Raw genomic sequence first — 18990 nt, 5'->3', positions numbered from 1 at the left:
TGATAAGCACCTGAACGACCGCAACAAACAGGGATATACAATGTAATACTGACATATAATCACACACATAGGTTCTCTCTTCTGCCACTGGGTGGCCGAGTACCTGGTGACATTAGATAAGAGAAGGGCAAAGCAAGGACAGATTATGGGAATATGGGGTATCTTAGACAATGGGCTTGGGTTTTCTTAAATCCCTTGGCCTGCTGGGAGAACCTATATATTTGGGTGGAGTCAGGTGATCAGTGTTCTGTGCCACCCAGTCGGCTGTCTGGAAGAAAGCCATTGTTGAAAGAAAGCCATGAGAAGTCCCATTTGCAGTTTGTAAGAAGCCATGTGGGGGAAACAGCAAACGTGTGGAAGAAGGTGCTCTGGTCAGATGAGACCAAAATTTAACTTTTTAGCCTAAAAGCAAAACTCTGTGTGGCAGAAAACGAACACTGCACATCACCCTGAACACACCATCTCTACCATGAAACATGGTGGTGGCAGAATCATGTTGTGGGGATGCTTTTCTTCAGCAGGGACAGGGAAGCTGGTCAGAGTTGATGGGAAGGTGGATGAAGCCAAATACAGGACAATCTAAGAAGAAAACCTATTTAGAGTCTGCAAAAGACTTGAGAATGGGATGGAGGTTCACCTTCCAGCAGGATACATACAGCCAGAGCTACAATGGAATGGTTTAGATCAAATCATATTCATGTGTTACAAAGGCCCAGTTAAAGTCCAGACCTAAATCCAATTGAGAATATGTGGCAAGACTTGAAAATTGCTGTTCAGACGCTCTCCATCCAATCTGAGAGAACTTGAGCTATGTTGAAAAGAATGGCCAAAAATGTCACTCTCTAAATGTACAAAGCTGGTATAGACATCCTCAAAAAGACTTGCAGCTGTAATTACAGCAAAAAGTGGTTCTACAAAGTATTGACTCAGGGGGTTGAATCCAAGTACAGGCCACACTTTTGACATATTTATTTGTGAAAATAATTTTTCCTTTCACTTCACAATTAAGTAGCACTTTGTGTTCCAGACCACCTGTCCTCACTTATTAAAACAAATGCATGTGCTTCCATTGTGGAGACCCAGAAGTCCGGGTTAGGGACTACAGAAAACAGGGTGCCTTGACAGGGCCTGTAGCCTATGCATGTATTTGCAAATGTTTATAGACTAAACCCTTGTTCTTAACGCATATTATTAGGCAGGTCAAATTGATTGGTCACTGGCTGGTTGGTAAGTTTGAGCTTGGAGACCTCCCTATATTTGTTTGCCATGCGTCGCCCTTCCACGGCTCCTTGCTGCAATAGACTAGTTGTAGGTGGGGACAGTGACCACTTGTTTGTAACTTCATAGTATGCTAATTTTACAGAGTGGCTGAATTCCTGGCAATTAAACTTTAAAGGACAACTTTGCCGAAAGAGGAGCTGTCCTTTTTTTTTAATGCACTTTAACCAGTTGCCGACCGCCGCACGCCGATGTACGTCGGTACAATGGCACGGGCAGGCATAAGGACATACATGTACGTCCCTTGCCTCCCGCGGGTCGGGGGCCCGATCGGGCCCCCGCCCGGTGCCTGCGGCGGTCGGTTTTCGTCCGGGAGCGATCCGGGACGAGGGGGCGGCCATTCATTCATGGCCACCCCCTCGCGATCGCTCCCGACGAATAGAAATCCCCGGTGACATCACTTCCTCTCCTGTAATGTAAACACAGGAGAGGAAGTGATGTATTCTCTCCTCCGTGTCGGTATTTTCCGTTCCGACACGGAGGAGAGCGGATCGGTGAGTTGCACCAACACTCTACACACACAGTAGAACATGCCAGGCACACTCACACCCCCCCTTTACCCCCCGATCACCCCCCCAATTACCCCTGCCCCCCAGTCACAGTGACACCAATGTCATTTTTTTTTTTTTTTTTGCATTGGTGTCATTTGTGACTGTAATAACTGTTAGGGCAGTTAGAGTTAGCCCCCTTTAGTTCTAATGTACCCCCCTAACCCCCCCAATAAAGGTTTAACCCCGTGATCACCCCCCGTCGCCAGTGTCACTAAGGCTGGGTTCACATTGCAGCGGTTTATGAGAACGAATGTGATTCGCACCGCACTGCAGTGCAAATCACATCCGATCTCTGTGCGATTCGAGTTCAGCCATTCGCCGCACCCGCCACACCCGCCGCACCCGCCGCAAATTCGCACGGGACCCTTTTTTTGGCCCGCAGCAGAATCGGATCGCATGGGTGTTCACACCATGCGATCCGAGTTTGCAGATCGCACTGCGATATGCGAACTGATCTGGGGGTGTCAGTAACATTTCACTGACACTCCCAGCAGTTCGCATAGGGCAGTGTGAACTGCCGCCGGGAGGCATGCGATGCGGGAACCCGCCGCGGATTCGTGCGTTCCCGCATCGCTCCAGTGTGAACCCAGCCTAATAAGCGATAATTTTTCTGATCGCCGTATTAGTGTCACAGGTGACGCTAGTTAGGCAGGTAGGTATTTAGGTTCGCCGCAGCTTTTTATAGCGCCAGGGACCCCCATATACTACCGCATAAAGCCCCCTGATTGCCCCCTAGTTAACCCTTTCACCAGTGATCACCATATAACTGTTACAGGTGACGCTGGTTGGTTAGTTATTTTTTTATAGTTTCAGGGCACCCGCCATTTATTACCTAATAAAGGTTTAACCCCCTGATCACCCGGCGGGTGTCATTTGTGACTAATAACTGTTAGGGCAGTTAGGGTTAGCCCCCTTTAGTTCTAAGGTACCCCCCTAACCCCCCCAATAAAGGTTTAACCCCGTGATCACCCCCCGTCGCCAGTGTCACTAAGGCTGGGTTCACATTGCAGCGGTTTATGAGAACGGATGTGATTCGCACCGCACTGCAGTGCAAATCACATCCGATCTCTGTGCGATTCGAGTTCAGCCATTCGCCGCACCCGCCGCACCCGCCGCAAATTCGCACGGGACCCTTTTTTTGGCCCGCAGCAGAATCGGATCGCATGGGTGTTCACACCATGCGATCCGAGTTTGCAGATCGCACTGCGATATGCGAACTGATCTGGGGGTGTCAGTAACATTTCACTGACACTCCCAGCAGTTCGCATAGGGCAGTGTGAACTGCCGCCGGGAGGCATGCGATGCGGGAACCCGCCGCGCATTCGTGGCGTTCCCGCATCGCTCCAGTGTGAACCCAGCCTAATAAGCGATCGTTTTTCTGATCGCTGTATTAGTGTCACAGGTGACGCTAGTTAGGCAGGTAGGTATTTAGGTTCGCTGCAGCTTTTTATAGCGCCAGGGACCCCCATATACTACCGCATAAAGCCCCCTAATTGCCCCCTAGTTAACCCTTTCACCAGTGATCACCATATAACTGTTACAGGTGACGCTGGTTGGTTAGTTATTTTTTTTATAGTTTCAGGGCACCCGCCATTTATTACCTAGTCTCACTAGTGTACCCCTAAATTTAGGGGTGTCTACTTTCCAAAATGGGGTCATTTGGGGGGGTTTGTGCCATCTTGGCATTTTATGGCCTTCAAAACTGTAACGCCCTTAGAAAGCCTGAAGGCGGTGCTTGGTTTTCGGGGCCCCGTACGCGGCTAGGCTCCCAAAAAGTCCCACATATGTGGTATCCCCGTACTCAGGAGAAGCAGCAGAATTTATTTTGGGGTGTCATTTCACATATGCCCATGGCATGCGTGAGCAATATATCATTTAGTGACAACTTTGTGAAAAAAAAAAAAAAAAAAAAAGTTTGTAATTTTCCCGCAACTTGTGGCAAAATATAAAATATTCCATGGACTCAACATGCCTCTCAGCAAATAGCTTGGGGTGTCTACTTTCTAAAATGGGGTCATTTGTGGGGGTTTTGTGCCATCTTGGCATTTTATGGCCTTCAAAACTGTAATAGGTAGTGAGAAGTGAACTCAAAAATTTACGCCCTTAGAAAGCCTGAAGGCGGTGCTTGGTTTTCGGGGCCCCGTACGCGGCTAGGCTCCCAAAAAGTCCCACATATGTGGTATCCCCGTACTCAGGAGAAGCAGCAGAATTTATTTTGGGGTGTCATTTCACATATGCCCATGGCATGCATGAGCAATATATCATTTAGTGACAACTTTGTTAAAAAAAAAAAAAAAAAAAAAAAGTTTGTAATTTTCCCGCAACTTGTGGCAAAATATAAAATATTCCATGAACTCAACATGCCTCTCAGCAAATAGCTTGGGGTGTCTACTTTCTAAAATGGGGTCATTTGTGGGGGTTTTGTGCCATCTTGGCATTTTATGGCCTTCAAAACTGTAATAGGTAGTGAGAAGTGAACTCAAAAATTTACGCCCTTAGAAAGCCTGAAGGCGGTGCTTGGTTTTCGGGGCCCCGTACGCGGCTAGGCTCCCAAAAAGTCCCACATATGTGGTATCCCCGTACTCAGGAGAAGCAGCAGAATTTATTTTGGGGTGTCATTTCACATACGCCCATAGCATGTGTGAGCAATATATCATTTAGTGACAACTTTGTGTAAAAAAAAAAAATAATTTTTTTTTTGTCATTATTCAATCGCTTGAGGCAAAAAAATAAAATATTCAATGGGCTCAACATGCCTCTTATCAATTTCCTTAGGGGGTCTACTTTCCAAAATGGGGTCATTTGGGGGGGTTTTGTACTGCCCTGCCATTTTAGCACCTCAAGAAATGAGATAGGCAGTCGTAAACTAAAAGCTGCGTAAATTCCAGAAAACGTACCTTAGTTTGTAGATGTGACAACTTTTGCGCAAACCAATAAATATACAATTATTGACTTTTTTTTTACCAAAGACATGTGGCTGAATACATTTTGGCCTAAATGTATGACTAAAATTGAGTTTATTGGATTTTTCTAATAACAAAAAGTAGAAAATATCATTTTTTTTCAAAATTTGCGGTCTTTTTACGTTTATATCGCAAAAAATAAAAATCGCAGAGGCAATCAAATACCATCAAAAGAAAGCTCTATTTGTGGGAAGAAAAGGACGCAAATTTTGTTTGGGTACAACATTGCATGACCGCGCAATTACCAGTTAAAGCAGCGCAGTGCCAAAGTGTAAAAAGACCTCTGGTCATTTACCAGCAAAATGGTCCGGTCTGAAAGTGGTTAAAAAAAAAAAAAAAAAAAAAAACTATTATAAGTTTTAAAATTGGTCTTTATATAAAGAGAGAATGGGGAATGGACAGTCGGCACTTGGTTTGGGCTTTTTCCTTTTTTACATTGTTGTCAACTTTATGAAGATGTATACATAGTGGGGAGGATATAGGGAGAGACTACCTCATCAGCATGCTACTGCTCCTTCATTGTCCAGTAAGCAGCAGAGGGGGGGTAACTAACAAAGCAGGATTTCATCAGCCATGTTTTTTCTTTAGTCCAATATTAGTTCAGTTTTAAAGTGTTACTAAACCCCGGACCCTGTATTCACTATATCTGGTCTCTCACAGAACATGGAAATGCATTTTTACTAAATATAAACTGCTAAATACCTTTTTTCTCATCAGCAGTGTATAGCAGTCTTGTGACTTCTATCAGTGTCTGGCTGAGCACTGGTTGAAGCTTTGTAGGAAGAGTTTTCATTCTCCTCTGACTGTCCTATGAGATTGCATGACCCTTGTCTGGACAGCGTTGATTTGCCCCTGTGCTGATCACATGAACACCAAACCTGAAAAAAACAAACAAACAAAAAAAAAAACTCTCTATAGCAATGTACACCAAACTGAGCATGTGAAGAGTGCCTCCAAGGCTCTGTACTATCAGGAGATGGATTAGGGACAGTAAAAAAAAGTCGGGGAGGATCAGAGAAGACAGAATCAAACCCTTTTAACCCCTTAGGTACCACAGTGAGTATAACAAGCATGCTTTATTCCATATACGTTTTTACAGTTATGGTAATTGTTTAGTAACAATCTAATATAATGGCAGTGGATCTGTGCTGTTAAACTCAACATAATATGATCCTGGTAAAAATAAGTTTTCTTTCACTGTGTGTGTGTGTGAATATTTTAAAATGGCTGGAAGTATTTATGTACCACTTTAAAGAGGGATTCCACCAAAAAAAATAAATATTAAAAGCCAGCAGCTATAAATACTACAGCTGCTGACTTTTAATAAATGGACACTCACCTGTCCCGGGTTCCAGCGATGCCGGCAGCTGAGGCCGATGGATCGCTCGGCTCTCGGCTGCTGCCGCCACCATTCTAGGTGAGGGAATCAGGAAGTGAAGCGAATCGGCTTCACTTCCCGGTTCCCTACTGCGCATGCGCGAGTCGCGCAGTGCAATAGGAAATCTCTGCGCTGTCACTGGGACCCGTGTGTGTCCCAGCAGACAGCGCAGCAGGGCAGGAAATGGCGTAGACTCCCACGGGAGTCTATGCCCGGAAGTGGGTGTAAATACCTGTCTTTGACAGGTATCTCCACCCCCCTCCCCCCTGAAAGGTGTCAATTGTGACACCGGAGGGGGGGAGGGATCCAATCAGCGGAGGTTCCACTTTAGGGTGGAATCCCGCTTTAAGCTTCTTATCATGTTTAATGCTATGATAGGATTTTACCATTGCCCCAATACATCTGCATCAAAATGCATGGGGAAAAAAAGCACACGGGTTTATAACATGAGGACTATTAAAGTGTATATGTTTTTATTTTTTATTTTTTTCATGGATTGGGTAGGGAAGGATTAAAACCCCATCAGGCATTTTTTTTTCATGTCTTTGTCCTGCCGGGGAGATTTTCCTTTACTTCTTCCTTGGAGATGCAACAGGAAGTGAGAGAAAATTTTCCTTTTAAGTGAGGGGAATTATTCGTTGCCATCTAAGCATTTGTCCCCATTGAAAGCTTTCCCCTCCCTTATACTGATGCTTCTAAAATGTGGGATTCATCTGAGTTTTTGGCCTTGGGGCAGTGATCACCAGGACAAATAGAGGGGTAACTCACCTCAGCAGGGACAGAGAATACAAATATTTCAGATTGTCTAAACTTCCCCACTCTAACTTACCCTGAAAGACTTCAATGAGCCCAAAACGTGGCCGGATGTTTCAGGGAGGATCGAATGGCCAAAATATTATTTCTCTAGCTTTCCGTCACATAGACATGTCATTATATCTAAATGCTGGTAGGTTTAAAATACACGCCTGTCTTTTGAAATCATTTTTGCAGCAAAGATACGTTTTTGAAGGGGTTTTTTTTTGTCATTCCAGGTATCTGCATTGGGTTTGGACCCTTCTGGTGCCCGTCTGGTGACAGGAGGTTTGGACTATGAGGTGAAGTTTTGGGATTTTGCTGGGATGGATGCATCTCTACAAGCATTTCGCTCACATCAGCCATGTGACTGGTAAGTGTATTCGTAAAGTAGAACTGTACTCAAATGCTAACATAAAACTATAGTCTTGCCAAGATGGATGGAAAGAGAGTGGTGCATGGAGTTTGCATTTTCTTCAAAGACATGCTAGTAAATTAATTGACACCCGTCTAAATTGGCCATGGTATGTGTGCATGAGAGGTAGGTAGCTTAGATTGTAAGCTGCTTGAGGGCAGAAACTGATATGAATGAGCAATATATGTAAAGTGCTGTGTAAATTGACCGTGCTAAATAAATGTAATAAATAGTAGCATGGGTAATGAGTGTACTGGAAACAGAGTTCAGTCCCCGCAATCCCCCCCCCCCATCAAAAATGAAAAGTCAGCAGCTACAAACACTGTAGCTGCTGACTTTTACTATTAGGTCACTTACCTGTCCTGGTACACAGCGCAACCCCGATCTCGGTAAAGAGCTGACGACGTGGCTCTTTACCCATGTGCTCAGCTGTGTCCAATCACAGCTGATCACATGTAAACAAGGAAATGCCGGTTATCGTCTCTCGTCGCCTCACACTAACGGAGTGTGAGGAGAGGAGAGCCGATCAGCGGCATCTCATGGGGGAGACCTGTACAGGTAATCGGGGCACTGATCATCAGTGCAAAACCCAACAGTGTCCATCAGTGATGCCAATTTGCGGCCATCAATGATGCCAATCTGTGTCTATCAGTGCTGCAATTTTAGTGCCGCCCATCAGTGCAGCCTCATCCGCGCACATCAGCGAAGGAGAAAAATTACTTATTTACAACATTTTCTGACAGATACTAAGAAAAAACGTTTTTTTCTCCAAATTCTTTGGCCTTTTTTCATTGTTTTAAGCAAAAAAAAAAAAAACCCAACGTGATTAAATATCACTAAAAGAAAGCTATATATGTGTGGAAAAAAAAAGCAAAAATTTTATTTGGATACAGTGTTGCATGGCGGCTCAATTGTCATTCAAAGTGTGACAACGCTGAATATTGGCCTGGACAGGAAGGGGGTAAAAGTGCCCAGTATTAAAGTGGTAAAGTGATATTAATTCAAGTTAAAAAAAAAAATTAAAATAAAATAACAATCATGCTCTGTGCAGTCAATTTTGCACAGAGCAGCCCTGATCCTCCTTTTCTCGGGTCCCCTGTTGGTGTTCCTGGCCCCTTCCTCCTGCCAAGTGCCCCCGGAGCAAACAGATTGCTATAGGGGCACCTAAGCAGGCTCTCTCCCGAGCCACTGCTCTGTGTCCATTCACACACACACAGAGCCCTGGCTCAGCACTGCTCCTCTCTACTGATTGGCTCACTGGCTTTGATTGACAGCAGCAGAGCCAATTGGTTCAGCCAATGTTCATGTCAAGTCCCTAGAGATCCGAGACTCTTGTGCACATCGCTGGATCGCAATGGGGCTCAGGTAAGTATGGGGGGGTTGTGGGGGCTGTTAAACACTTTTTTTTTTTTTTTTTTTTACTTTCATGCATAGCTAGTAAGGATGAGCTCAGGCACAGCCCACGTGCAGAGCCCATGAGGAAGTCAGCACTGTGTTGCGCTAATCACAGGCAGTGAGACGTTTTCCCGATCTGCGGCTGCAGAGGTGGGGAAATGTCTCACAGCCTGTGTTTAGTGCAGCGCAGTGCTGACTTCCTGGCGGGCTCTGCACGTGTGGCAGCGAACACACCTGAGCTCATCCTTGTTAGCTATGTATAAGGGTGAGGTTAACATTTTGGAAACATAGTTGTAAGGAAAGTTACATCTATATGAAACGGGAAGATGTCGTAAACGTAAATGACAAAAATGTCTTTCTGTAGAAATTATGCAGAACGTTTAGTTCTTTTAATGTGAATGAGCTGATTTTTGTTTTCTGAGAACACCCCTTCCTTTTTTTAATTTGGAATTTTAAGATGTTCTTGATCATTCTAAAAAGTGAAAAGTCTAATTATCCTGAATTAGCTTATTCCAAGTCCATTGTATTGTGCACAGTACAGTGATTTAGAGAAGCTATCCAAGGCTGCGGGTGGCAGGGTACCGTATATACTCGAGTATAGGCCGACCCGAATATAAGCCGAGGCCCCCAATTTACCCCCAAAAAAACTGGCAAACTTATTGACTCGTGTATAAGCCGAGGGTAAGACATGCCTGTCCATCCCTGTGTGTGTGTCCGTCCATCCCTGTGTGTCCGTCCATCCCTGTGTGTCCGTCCATCCCTGTGTGTCCGTCCATCCATCCCTGTGTGTGTGTGTGTCCATCCATCCATCCATCCCTGTGTGTGTGTGTCTCCATCCATCCATCCATCCATCCATCCCTGTGTGTGTGTGTCTCCATCCATCCATCCATCCCTGTGTGTGTGTGTATCCATCCGTGTGTGTGTGTGTGTGTGTGTGTGTGTGTGTGTGTGTGTCCAGCCTACCTGTGTCCCGAGCCTTTGTCCCGAGCCTCCGTCCCGTGCCTTGCCTCCTTGCCTCCGTGCCTCGCCGCCGTGCCTTGCCTCCGTCCCGTCCCGTGCCGTGCCTTGCCTTGCCTCCGTCCCGTGCCCTCTTCGTCGGCGCCTCGGCGGCCATTGTAAAATTCAAAAGCTGCGCCGCCGCCTTCGCCTGTGATAGGCGGAACACTGAATTTCCCAGCAGCCTGTGTTCCGCCTATCACGTACATCGTATCATCCTCGTCCGTAGTACGAGGATGATACGATGTCCGTGATAGGCGGAACACAGGCTGCTGGGAAATTCAGTGTTCCGCCTATCACAGGCGAAGGCGGAGCCGGAGGCGCGGCTTTTGAATTATAGAATGGCCGCTGTCTGTCTGCTCGACACGCTGATCGAGCGGGCAGACAGCGATGACTCGAGTATAAGCCGAGGGGGGCACTTTCAGCCTCAAAAAAGAGGCTGAAAATCTCGGCTTATACTCGAGTATATACGGTATGTGTAATATTAGCTGGTATAGAGCAATGTTTTACTGTTCACAGACTGCTATCAATTAGTCTCATGCTGGGGACCTCCTTGTTTGGAATAAGTGATTGATGGAGACAGAAGATTGGAGTTCCATTAATTCATTTGTCCCCTACCACAGCTACTCTCACAGCTAGAGGGATAAGAAGGCAATGTAAGGGCTTGTTGTTTATGGCCATGCCACCGTGTATTAGACCCCTTTCACACTGGGGCGGTTTTCAGGCGCTTTAACTCTAGAAATAGCCTCTGAAAAGTGGCTGAAAACCATTCTTATTCATTCTTTTCACACTGGGACGGTGCGATTGTGGGACATTTGCTAAAAGTCCTGCAAGCAGGATCTTTGGGGCGAGCGCTGTAAATAGCGCTCCCAAAATGGCTCGCCCATTGCAATATATGTGCAGTGCTTCCAAAGCGCCTTAAAAGTGCTTTGAAAACGCAGCAAAACTGGACTTTGTACCATTTTATTTTGTAAAAACCACCCAGCAAGCGTCTAAAAAGCGCTGCTAAAACAGCACTAAAGCAACGCAAAAACGAGTTGCGCTTTAGCGCTAACGGCACAGACGCTCAGTGTGAAAGGGGTCTAAGGCTGCATTTTCTGTGATTTGCTCTGCTTGTGCCTTCTGTGTCCATTGACCACAGCCATTTTTTGAAAAGCCAGGATTACACACAGGTTATCGCTGTCCTCTCTCTGCTGAACATCCACTGGGGGGAGATTTACCAAAACTGGTGCACCCAGAATCTGGTACAGCTGTGCATAATAACCAATCGACTTCAGCTTGTTCATTTAAAGTGTTATTAAACGCACAACAGTAAAATCGGTCTGTATATACAGTTAAGCATGCTTTTTGGAACCTAAGGGGGTTAGTCCTCCACACTGTGCAAAAAGGCTGTTTGATCCTGTCTTCTTTGATCCTCCCCTTCCACAGTCCCCAATCCATCTGCTGATAAAACAGAGCCGGGGGTGCAAGCTGCACATGTTCAGTGTGATGTGTAATGCTAGAGAGTTTTTTTTTTCTTGGGAGAGTGCATGTTATCAGCATAGGGCCAATCAGCCCTGTGCAGACAGAAGGTCAGGGGTCCTGCAGCCTTATAAGACAATCAGGGGAGAATGAGAACTCAACTTGCAACCTTTAACCAGACACTGATAGAAGTCACAAGATTGCCATATACTGCTGATGAGAAAAGGTATTTAGCAGTTTATAATTATTATAATAATTGCATTTCAATGTTCTGTGTACTGTGATAAAGACCAGATATAGTGAATGCAGGCTCCTGGGTTTAGTAACCCTTTACGCTTTTACAATAAAATATAGTAGCTGATTGGTTACTTTGTGTGCTGCACCAGATCCCCACTGTGTCCCTCAGAGGCTTGTCACATTTTGAAAGGTCACATTATTGGGCTGTTATTTTTTTTATTCGCTGAAATGCACAATGCAGATTTAATAATGAGCCCATGATGGGCAAAGCAGCAGTTCAACTTAATTTTCTACCCCACCAGGTTGTTTATACACAACTGCTGTTCACTCCCAGGATGAGGTACTTTACTTGGATTAAGAATATAGACTTGAATACACAAAGCAAGGTCCAATAAAGACATGGATGAGTGAGTTTGGTTTGGAGGAACTTGACTGGCCTGCACAGAGTCCTGACTTCAACCCAACCTTTGGAATGTATTACAGCAGAGACTGCGAGCCAGGCCTTCTTGTCCAATATCAGTGCCTGGCCTCACAAATGTGCTTCTGGAAGAATGGTCGAACATTCCCCTAGACACTCCTAAACCTTGTGGACAGCCTTCTCAGAAGAGTTGAAGCTGTTATAGCTGCAGAGGGTGGACCAACTTAATATTGAACCCTACGGAATAAGACCGGGATGCCATTAAAGTTCATGTGCTTGTAAAGGCAGGCGTCCCATGCCTTTGGTAATATAGTGTGTATATTTATTTATTTTTATTTATTTCAGGTACTTGTATAGCGCCGCCAATTTACGCGGCGATTTACATATACATTGTACATTCCCATCAGTCCCTACCCTCAAGGAGCTTACACTCTAAGGTCCCTAACTCACATTCATACATACACATACTATAATTAACCTACCAGCATGTCTTTGGAGGGTGGGAGGAAACCGGAATACCCAGAGGAAACCCACACAGGCACATGGAGAACATGCATACTCCAGGCAGGTAGTGTCGTGGTTGGGATTAGAACCAGCAACCCTTTTTACTGCTAGGCAAAAGTGCTATTCACTACGTGTGTGTGTGTGTGTGTGTGTGTGTGTGTGTGTGTGTGTGTGTGTGTGTGTGTGTGTGTGTGTGCGTGCGTGCGTGCGCGCGCGTGCGTGCGTGCGTGTGTGTTAGTATCTCACAAAAGTAAGTACACCCCTCACATTTTTGTAAATATTTTATTATCTTTTCATGTGACAACAAGAAATTACACTTTATTACAATGTAAAGTAGTGAGTGTACAGCTTGTATAACATTGTAAATTTGCTGTCCCCTAAAAATAACTCAACACACGGCCATTAATGTCTAAACCGCTGGCAACAAAAGTGAGTACACCCCTAAGTGAAAATGTTCAAATTGGGTTCAATTAGACATTTTCCCTCCCAGGTGTCATGTGACTCGTTAGTGTTACAAGGTCAGTTATAGTGAGCGATTTGCATTAAATCGTATAATCTCCAGGCACATTTTTACCTTTTACTTACCAAGAAGTTCACATGGGGACTGGATGGCTCTACAAACAGTATAAAGAACAAATTCCCTGTGCCTGCCCATGCCAGGAAAAGTTTGTGACTGCCCAATCGTTATTTTCAAAGCTTTTTCTCAATTGATCTGAAACATGAAATAACTGCGAAAATATTATAATTCAACCTGTTCCAGCATTCATAAGGAACAACATGCCTTACTGGATAGAATATAATATCAGCATAACATTCACAGCGTGTAATAAAACAGCATTAAACACTTGTATCAACGGACAACCCTGCCAGCGTCCTCACTTACAGGAATCCTCCGGGCCGACTCTGCGCTCCATGCCATGCTATTTAAAGCATTCATTTTCAAGAACATTTTGTTTGCTTTACTGCTTTGAAAGTATTGCATACCATTGACTGGCTTGTGTTACTCCAACCAATGGCAGTTTACAATGTGTTATGGTTGTTTATTAATGAAATAATAACATTTCACTCCTGTTAGGTAAGTCATTGACTTGCTGCTTTGACATTCCTCCTTGCGTAATGGATACCTGCCCCCTTTTCTCTCAAGGTTACACATGTCTTGTTAGCTGGGAGGTGTTAAAGTGGATTGTCATTAAAATTCACACATTACATGAGTCAATGGGGCCCATGTGAGCATTACTAAATCACATTGCTATTTTATGTTGCAAAAAAAAAAAAAAAACCTCTCTACGGCCATTGGGAAAATACTGCTGCTTCCTGGCTCTCAGCCTAGGCAGTGTCGATCACACCATCTCTGGTCACCAATCATTACTACAGAGTTTACCAAAACCATGTAGTGCAAGGGCCTGCCTGATTGCATACAAATTGAAACTCATATTATATGGTTTTGGTAAATCTGAAGGAAAAGCGCAGCAGAAAATCTGATAGTGCGTATGAGGCTTAAGAGGATCTATTTGTCTGCCCACAGATATATAGATTGTTATAAACTATATGTAGAGGCACAGTTATTAATATACTGAAGCTGAACTTTCAGTTGAAATCCGCTAAATACATTTAGATGCATTAAAACAAAAGATGTGCAAAGGCTTACAGTTCAATTTCTGTAGAAAAGCCTGTCCTGCCAGTATTCTGATGTGTTATTGTGTGTAAGCAGTGGTGTCTGAAGAGGTCTGACAATCCATTTGGCAAGGCAGACATAAAGCTCTGAAAAAAGCAAATCTCATGCTTCATGCTGATTGGAGACTTCTGTCTATCCATTTGGACCTCTGCAGAGAGATTACTGCTTAAACCAGAAAGTACTTCATTGTTTTATACAAAAAAATTAACCTGTACAAAACTATATCTCCCTAGTAAAAATGGTGACAACATTATAACACAGGTTACATGCATTGTGGTGCTATTCGATTTGAACCTGGGCATTTTGCAAAATGTTATTTGTAACTGGAATTCAGCCTGTCCATTACGATTCAGACTCTGGTGGAGTTTGGTTGGGTTTTTAATCTTGAAAAGTACTTGCTCATTACAGCCCTTCGCCTGGAGTTCCTTCGTGTCAGAAACCATGAATCAGACTGAGATCTGAAACGGTTAAATCGCACTTGTATAATAATAATAATAATAAAAAAAGGTAAACGGCGCAAACGTAGTCAAAACATAGCCAGAGTTCAGGAATCGGAACCTATAGTTAGACAAGCGAAAACGACAGGGAGCCAGAGATGAGCGTAGTAGAACGGCAAGCAGGATCTGGAGCCAGAAGGAATGTCAGCCAAGCAAGTCTTTAACAGGAACACAGGAGAGCATCTCTAGAGATGTGACCAAGGCGAAGGCAGAGATCATCTGGACTAGACGGCTTAAGTAGGCAGGGCTGACGAGCAGGATATCATCAACAGGTGTGTCACTGTGGAGAGATAGGAGCTGGCAATTAGCCTACAGCTGAGCGGTCAGGTTTGAGAATGAAGGGCTGAGCCCAGCCCTGACATTTGGCCTAATTTTGGACACTAAACAGGCCAAGATATTCCCCTACTGGAAAAAAAATAAGGAAACTTCATGTTTGCCTACTGCATGCCACTGGGAGGTCATCCGTTTGCCCATTCATCTGGAATATGGCTTTTATATTACTGGTCTTCAAAGTTATTCATTTTTGCAAGCACCACACTGGGATGTTGCTGCGCAGGAAGATCAAGGTAAATCTTCTCTAGGTTGGTTGCTCCATTCCTTTTTGCTGCTAGCATGGAAGACATTTATTTATCTTCACAGGAAAATAATGACAGACAACATCTTGTGCAGCTGCAGGGGAGTACTGGGTCAATCCAAGGTTCTTTGAACTGGGAGGAATCTCTGCCCCCCCCCCCCCCCCCCCCATTAATATGTTGGAACTTTGAGCGATTAGGTGGGCTCTGTTTCGTTGGGCACACCTCCTGGAGTGAGGGTTGCAGTCAGACAACATCACTGTGATGGCATATTTAAACCATCAAGGAATTACCATTGGCTGGCTATTTACCCACCTGATCGGCTGTGATCCTTTCACAGCCGATCACTAAATGTAAACAAACCGCGGTACCGAGATGTTACCGGGTTCTCCTCCTCACACACGATCGATCGGTGTGTGAGGAGGAGATTGCAGTAACATCTTGTTACCACTTACAGTACACACAAATCACACTGATTGCCCCCCTCCCCCCAATAAAGAGGACCTGTCACTCACAGTCCATCAGAGTATCCGAGTACCTGTCCCAGTCCATCTGAGTATCCGAGTACCTGTCCCAGTCCATCTGAGTATCCGAGTACCTGTCCCAGTCCATCTGAGTATCCGAGTACCTGTCCCAGTCCATCTGAGTATCCGAGTACCTGTCCCAGTCCATCTGAGTATCCGAGTACCTGTCCCAGTCCATCTGAGTATCCGAGTACCTTTCCCAGTCCATCTGAGTATCCGAGTACCTGTCCCAGTCCATCTGAGTATCCGAGTACCTGTCCCAGTCCATCTGAGTATCCGAGTACCTGTCCCAGTCCATCTGAGTACCCGAGTACCTGTCCCAGTCCATCTGAGTACCCGAGTACCTGTCCCAGTCCATCTGAGTACCCGAGTACCTGTCCCAGTCCATCTGAGTACCCGAGTACCTGTCCCAGTCCATCTGAGTACCCGAGTACCTGTCCCAGTCCATCTGAGTACCCGAGTACCTGTCCCAGTCCATCTGAGTACCCGAGTACCTGTCCCAGTCCATCTGAGTACCCGAGTACCTGTCCCAGTCCATCTGAGTACCCGAGTACCTGTCCCAGTTCATCTGAGTACCCGAGTACCTGTCCCAGTCCATCTGAGTATCCGAGTACCTGTCCCAGTTCATATGAGTACCTGAGTACCTATCACCGCCCTTCAGAGTACCCAAATACCAGTCACCAGGCCATCAGAGAACCTGTCACCAGGCCATCAGAGTACCAGAGTACCTATCTGCAGCCCATGCCTCATAGAATATAAGTTTGAGTATTTGCTTTCCAAAATGGGGTCATTTTGTGGGTAATTTCACTGTCCTGGTGCTCCAGGACCTTCAAAACTGTGATAGGTAGAAATGAAATGAGATGTGTAATTTATGCTCCTAGAATGCCTGAAGGTACTACTTCAATGTTCGGCCTCTGTATGTGGCCAGGCTGTGTAAAAGTCCTACACATGTGGTATCGCCATACTCGGGAGGAGTAGCAGAATGTGTTTTGGGGTGTAATTTTTGCTATATACATGCTATGTGTTAGAAATATCTTATAAATTGACAACTTTGTGTAAAAAAAAAAAAAAAAAAAAAAAAAAAAAATGTGTTTTCATTTTTTTCCACATTTTCCAAAAACTTCTGGAAAAAAATGAACCGTTCAAAAGACTCATTATGCCTCACAGATTATACGTTGGGGTGTTTTCTTTCCAAAATGGGGTCATTTTATGGGCAATTCCATTGTCCTGGTACTCCAGGGCCTTCAAAATTGTAATAGGTGGCTGTGAAATGAGATGTGTAATTTTTGCTCGTAGAACGTCTGAAGGTGACACTTCAATGTTGGTGCTCTGTATGTGGCCACGCTGTGTAAAAGTCTCACACATGTGGTATCGCCATACTCTGGAAGAGTAGCAAAATGTATTTTGGGGTGTAATTTGTATGCATATGATGTGTGTGAGAAATAACCTGATAATATGACAATTTTGTAAAAAAAAAAAAAAAAAAAAATAATAATAAAAAAATAATCTTCATTTTGCAAAGAATTGTGGGAAAAAATAACTTAAAAAAACTCACCATGCTACTTACCTAATACCTTGGAATGTCTACTTTGTAAAAAGGGGTCATTTGGGGGGTATTTGTACTTTCCTGACTTGTTAGTGTCTCAAGAAATGAGATACACCTGATGTACTGAAGGCCTGATCAGATGTGATCCATTTTCAGTGATTGGCACCAGTTTGTAGACTCTATAACTTTAACAAAGACCAAATAATATACACTAATGTGGGTTATTTTTACAAAAGATATGTAGCAGTATAAATTTTGGCCAAAATTTATGAAGAAAAATTACGAATTAGCAAAATTTAATGACAGAAACAAAGAAAATGATTTTTTTTCACAAAATGTACGTTTTTTTATTTATAGCACAAAAAATAAAAAACCCACTAGTGATTAAATACCACTAAAAGAAAGCTCTATTTTTGTGGAAAAAAGGACGCAGGTTTCATATGGGTACAGTGTTGCATGAAGTAATTGTCATTCAAACTGTGAGAGTGCTGAAAGCTGAAAATTGGTCTGGTCAGGAAGGGGGCGGGCGGGGGGGGGGGTATGCCCTGTATTGAGGTGGTTAAGTTTTTAATAGGAAATCTTGCAGCTTCTGATGTATGCAATACTGCATAATTCTCAAGAATTTTACTGCTTGTAAATTTAGTATATGAAGATTCAATATCAAACCTCAAAGTTCTCAAGTATCAAGTATATCGCGTTGTTTCAATAAATACATGGTGGGGGGGAGAAGTGTCAGTAGTTACAAATTGTGGGTAATACTGCGCTATCCCAAAACATAAATATGGTGACCTTGCAGTGGCAGCTTTACTGTGAGACACACACAGCAAAAATCAAATCGTCCAAATTAAAGTTGCGCTATATATTACCGGTGCACTAAACATTCACCCGTCTTTTGTGAAAATTCCACGAGAAACCTCCACTTCATAAAGTGGCCGCTTACCAGCTCCTTATGACCTCCTATTAAGGAAGGTCTTTCCCACTTGTGGCTGTTAACACAGCCAAGGCCTTTGTTCATGCAGGGGATTGAAGCTGAAGAACCTCCGGCACTCAAGGAAGAGCCTGTTCACATGAGGACCCCCAAAAAGATAAGGCACTTACAAAAAAGTGTGATAAAACACGCATAGATAAGCCGGCCGGCTCGGGGAGGAACGACGTGCTGACGTCACTGCTTTTGCACAGGTCCTGGAAGGACGGGCTCTTGTATCAAACCGGCCGGCTTATCTATTATCACAGTTTTTTTGTAAGTGCAACTTTTTTTACATTAATAAAAATGCTAAGGATTTTACACTATGGAAGCCTCATCTTTTTGGGGGTCCTAATGTGATCGGGCTCTTCCTTGAGTGGCGGAGGTTCTTGAGCTTGATTGCCCTGAATGAACAAAGGTCTTGGCTGGGTTAATAGCCACAAGTGGGAAAGGCCTTCCATAATAGGAGGTCATAAGGAGCTGGTAAGCGGCCACTTCATGAGGAGGAGGTTTCTTCTGGAATTCACACACTATTCGGGTGAATGTTTAGTGCACCATGGGATTATTGAATTCCTTATCACTCTATGGACTTTTTTTTTCCATGTGTGTTTTTTTTTTTTTTCTTCCTTTTTTTCTTTTCAATATATAGCGCAACTTTAATTAGGACTAATTGCCCCCTTTGTTGACACTATATAACTTTTGTGCAAGCCAATTAATATGTGCTTGGGTTTTTTTCATTTTTAATTTAATTTTTTTTTACAAAAAATAAGTAGCAGAATACATATTGGCCTAAATTGATGAATCTTTTTTTTTTTTTTTCCGCC

General features: G+C 44.0%; 1 protein-coding gene across 1 annotated transcript in view; it reads left to right on the top strand.

Moving 5' to 3' along the window:
• The window catches only part of WDR70 (WD repeat domain 70), a 436397-nt gene that overhangs the window by 92102 nt on the left and 325305 nt on the right, over window positions 1–18990 (top strand). The window contains exon 7 of the mRNA XM_077462835.1: window positions 7202–7335. Coding sequence (XP_077318961.1) covers window positions 7202–7335 — 134 coding nt within the window. The remainder of the gene's footprint in view (window positions 1–7201; window positions 7336–18990) is intronic.

The sequence above is a fragment of the Lithobates pipiens genome, unplaced genomic scaffold, assembly GCF_037356315.1.
Source record: "Lithobates pipiens isolate NorthernLeopardFrog02 unplaced genomic scaffold, aLitPip1_a1.2 Scaffold_3, whole genome shotgun sequence".
In the NCBI taxonomy this organism is placed as follows: Eukaryota; Metazoa; Chordata; class Amphibia; order Anura; family Ranidae; genus Lithobates; species Lithobates pipiens.
This window is presented reverse-complemented; position numbering and strand designations above follow the sequence as displayed.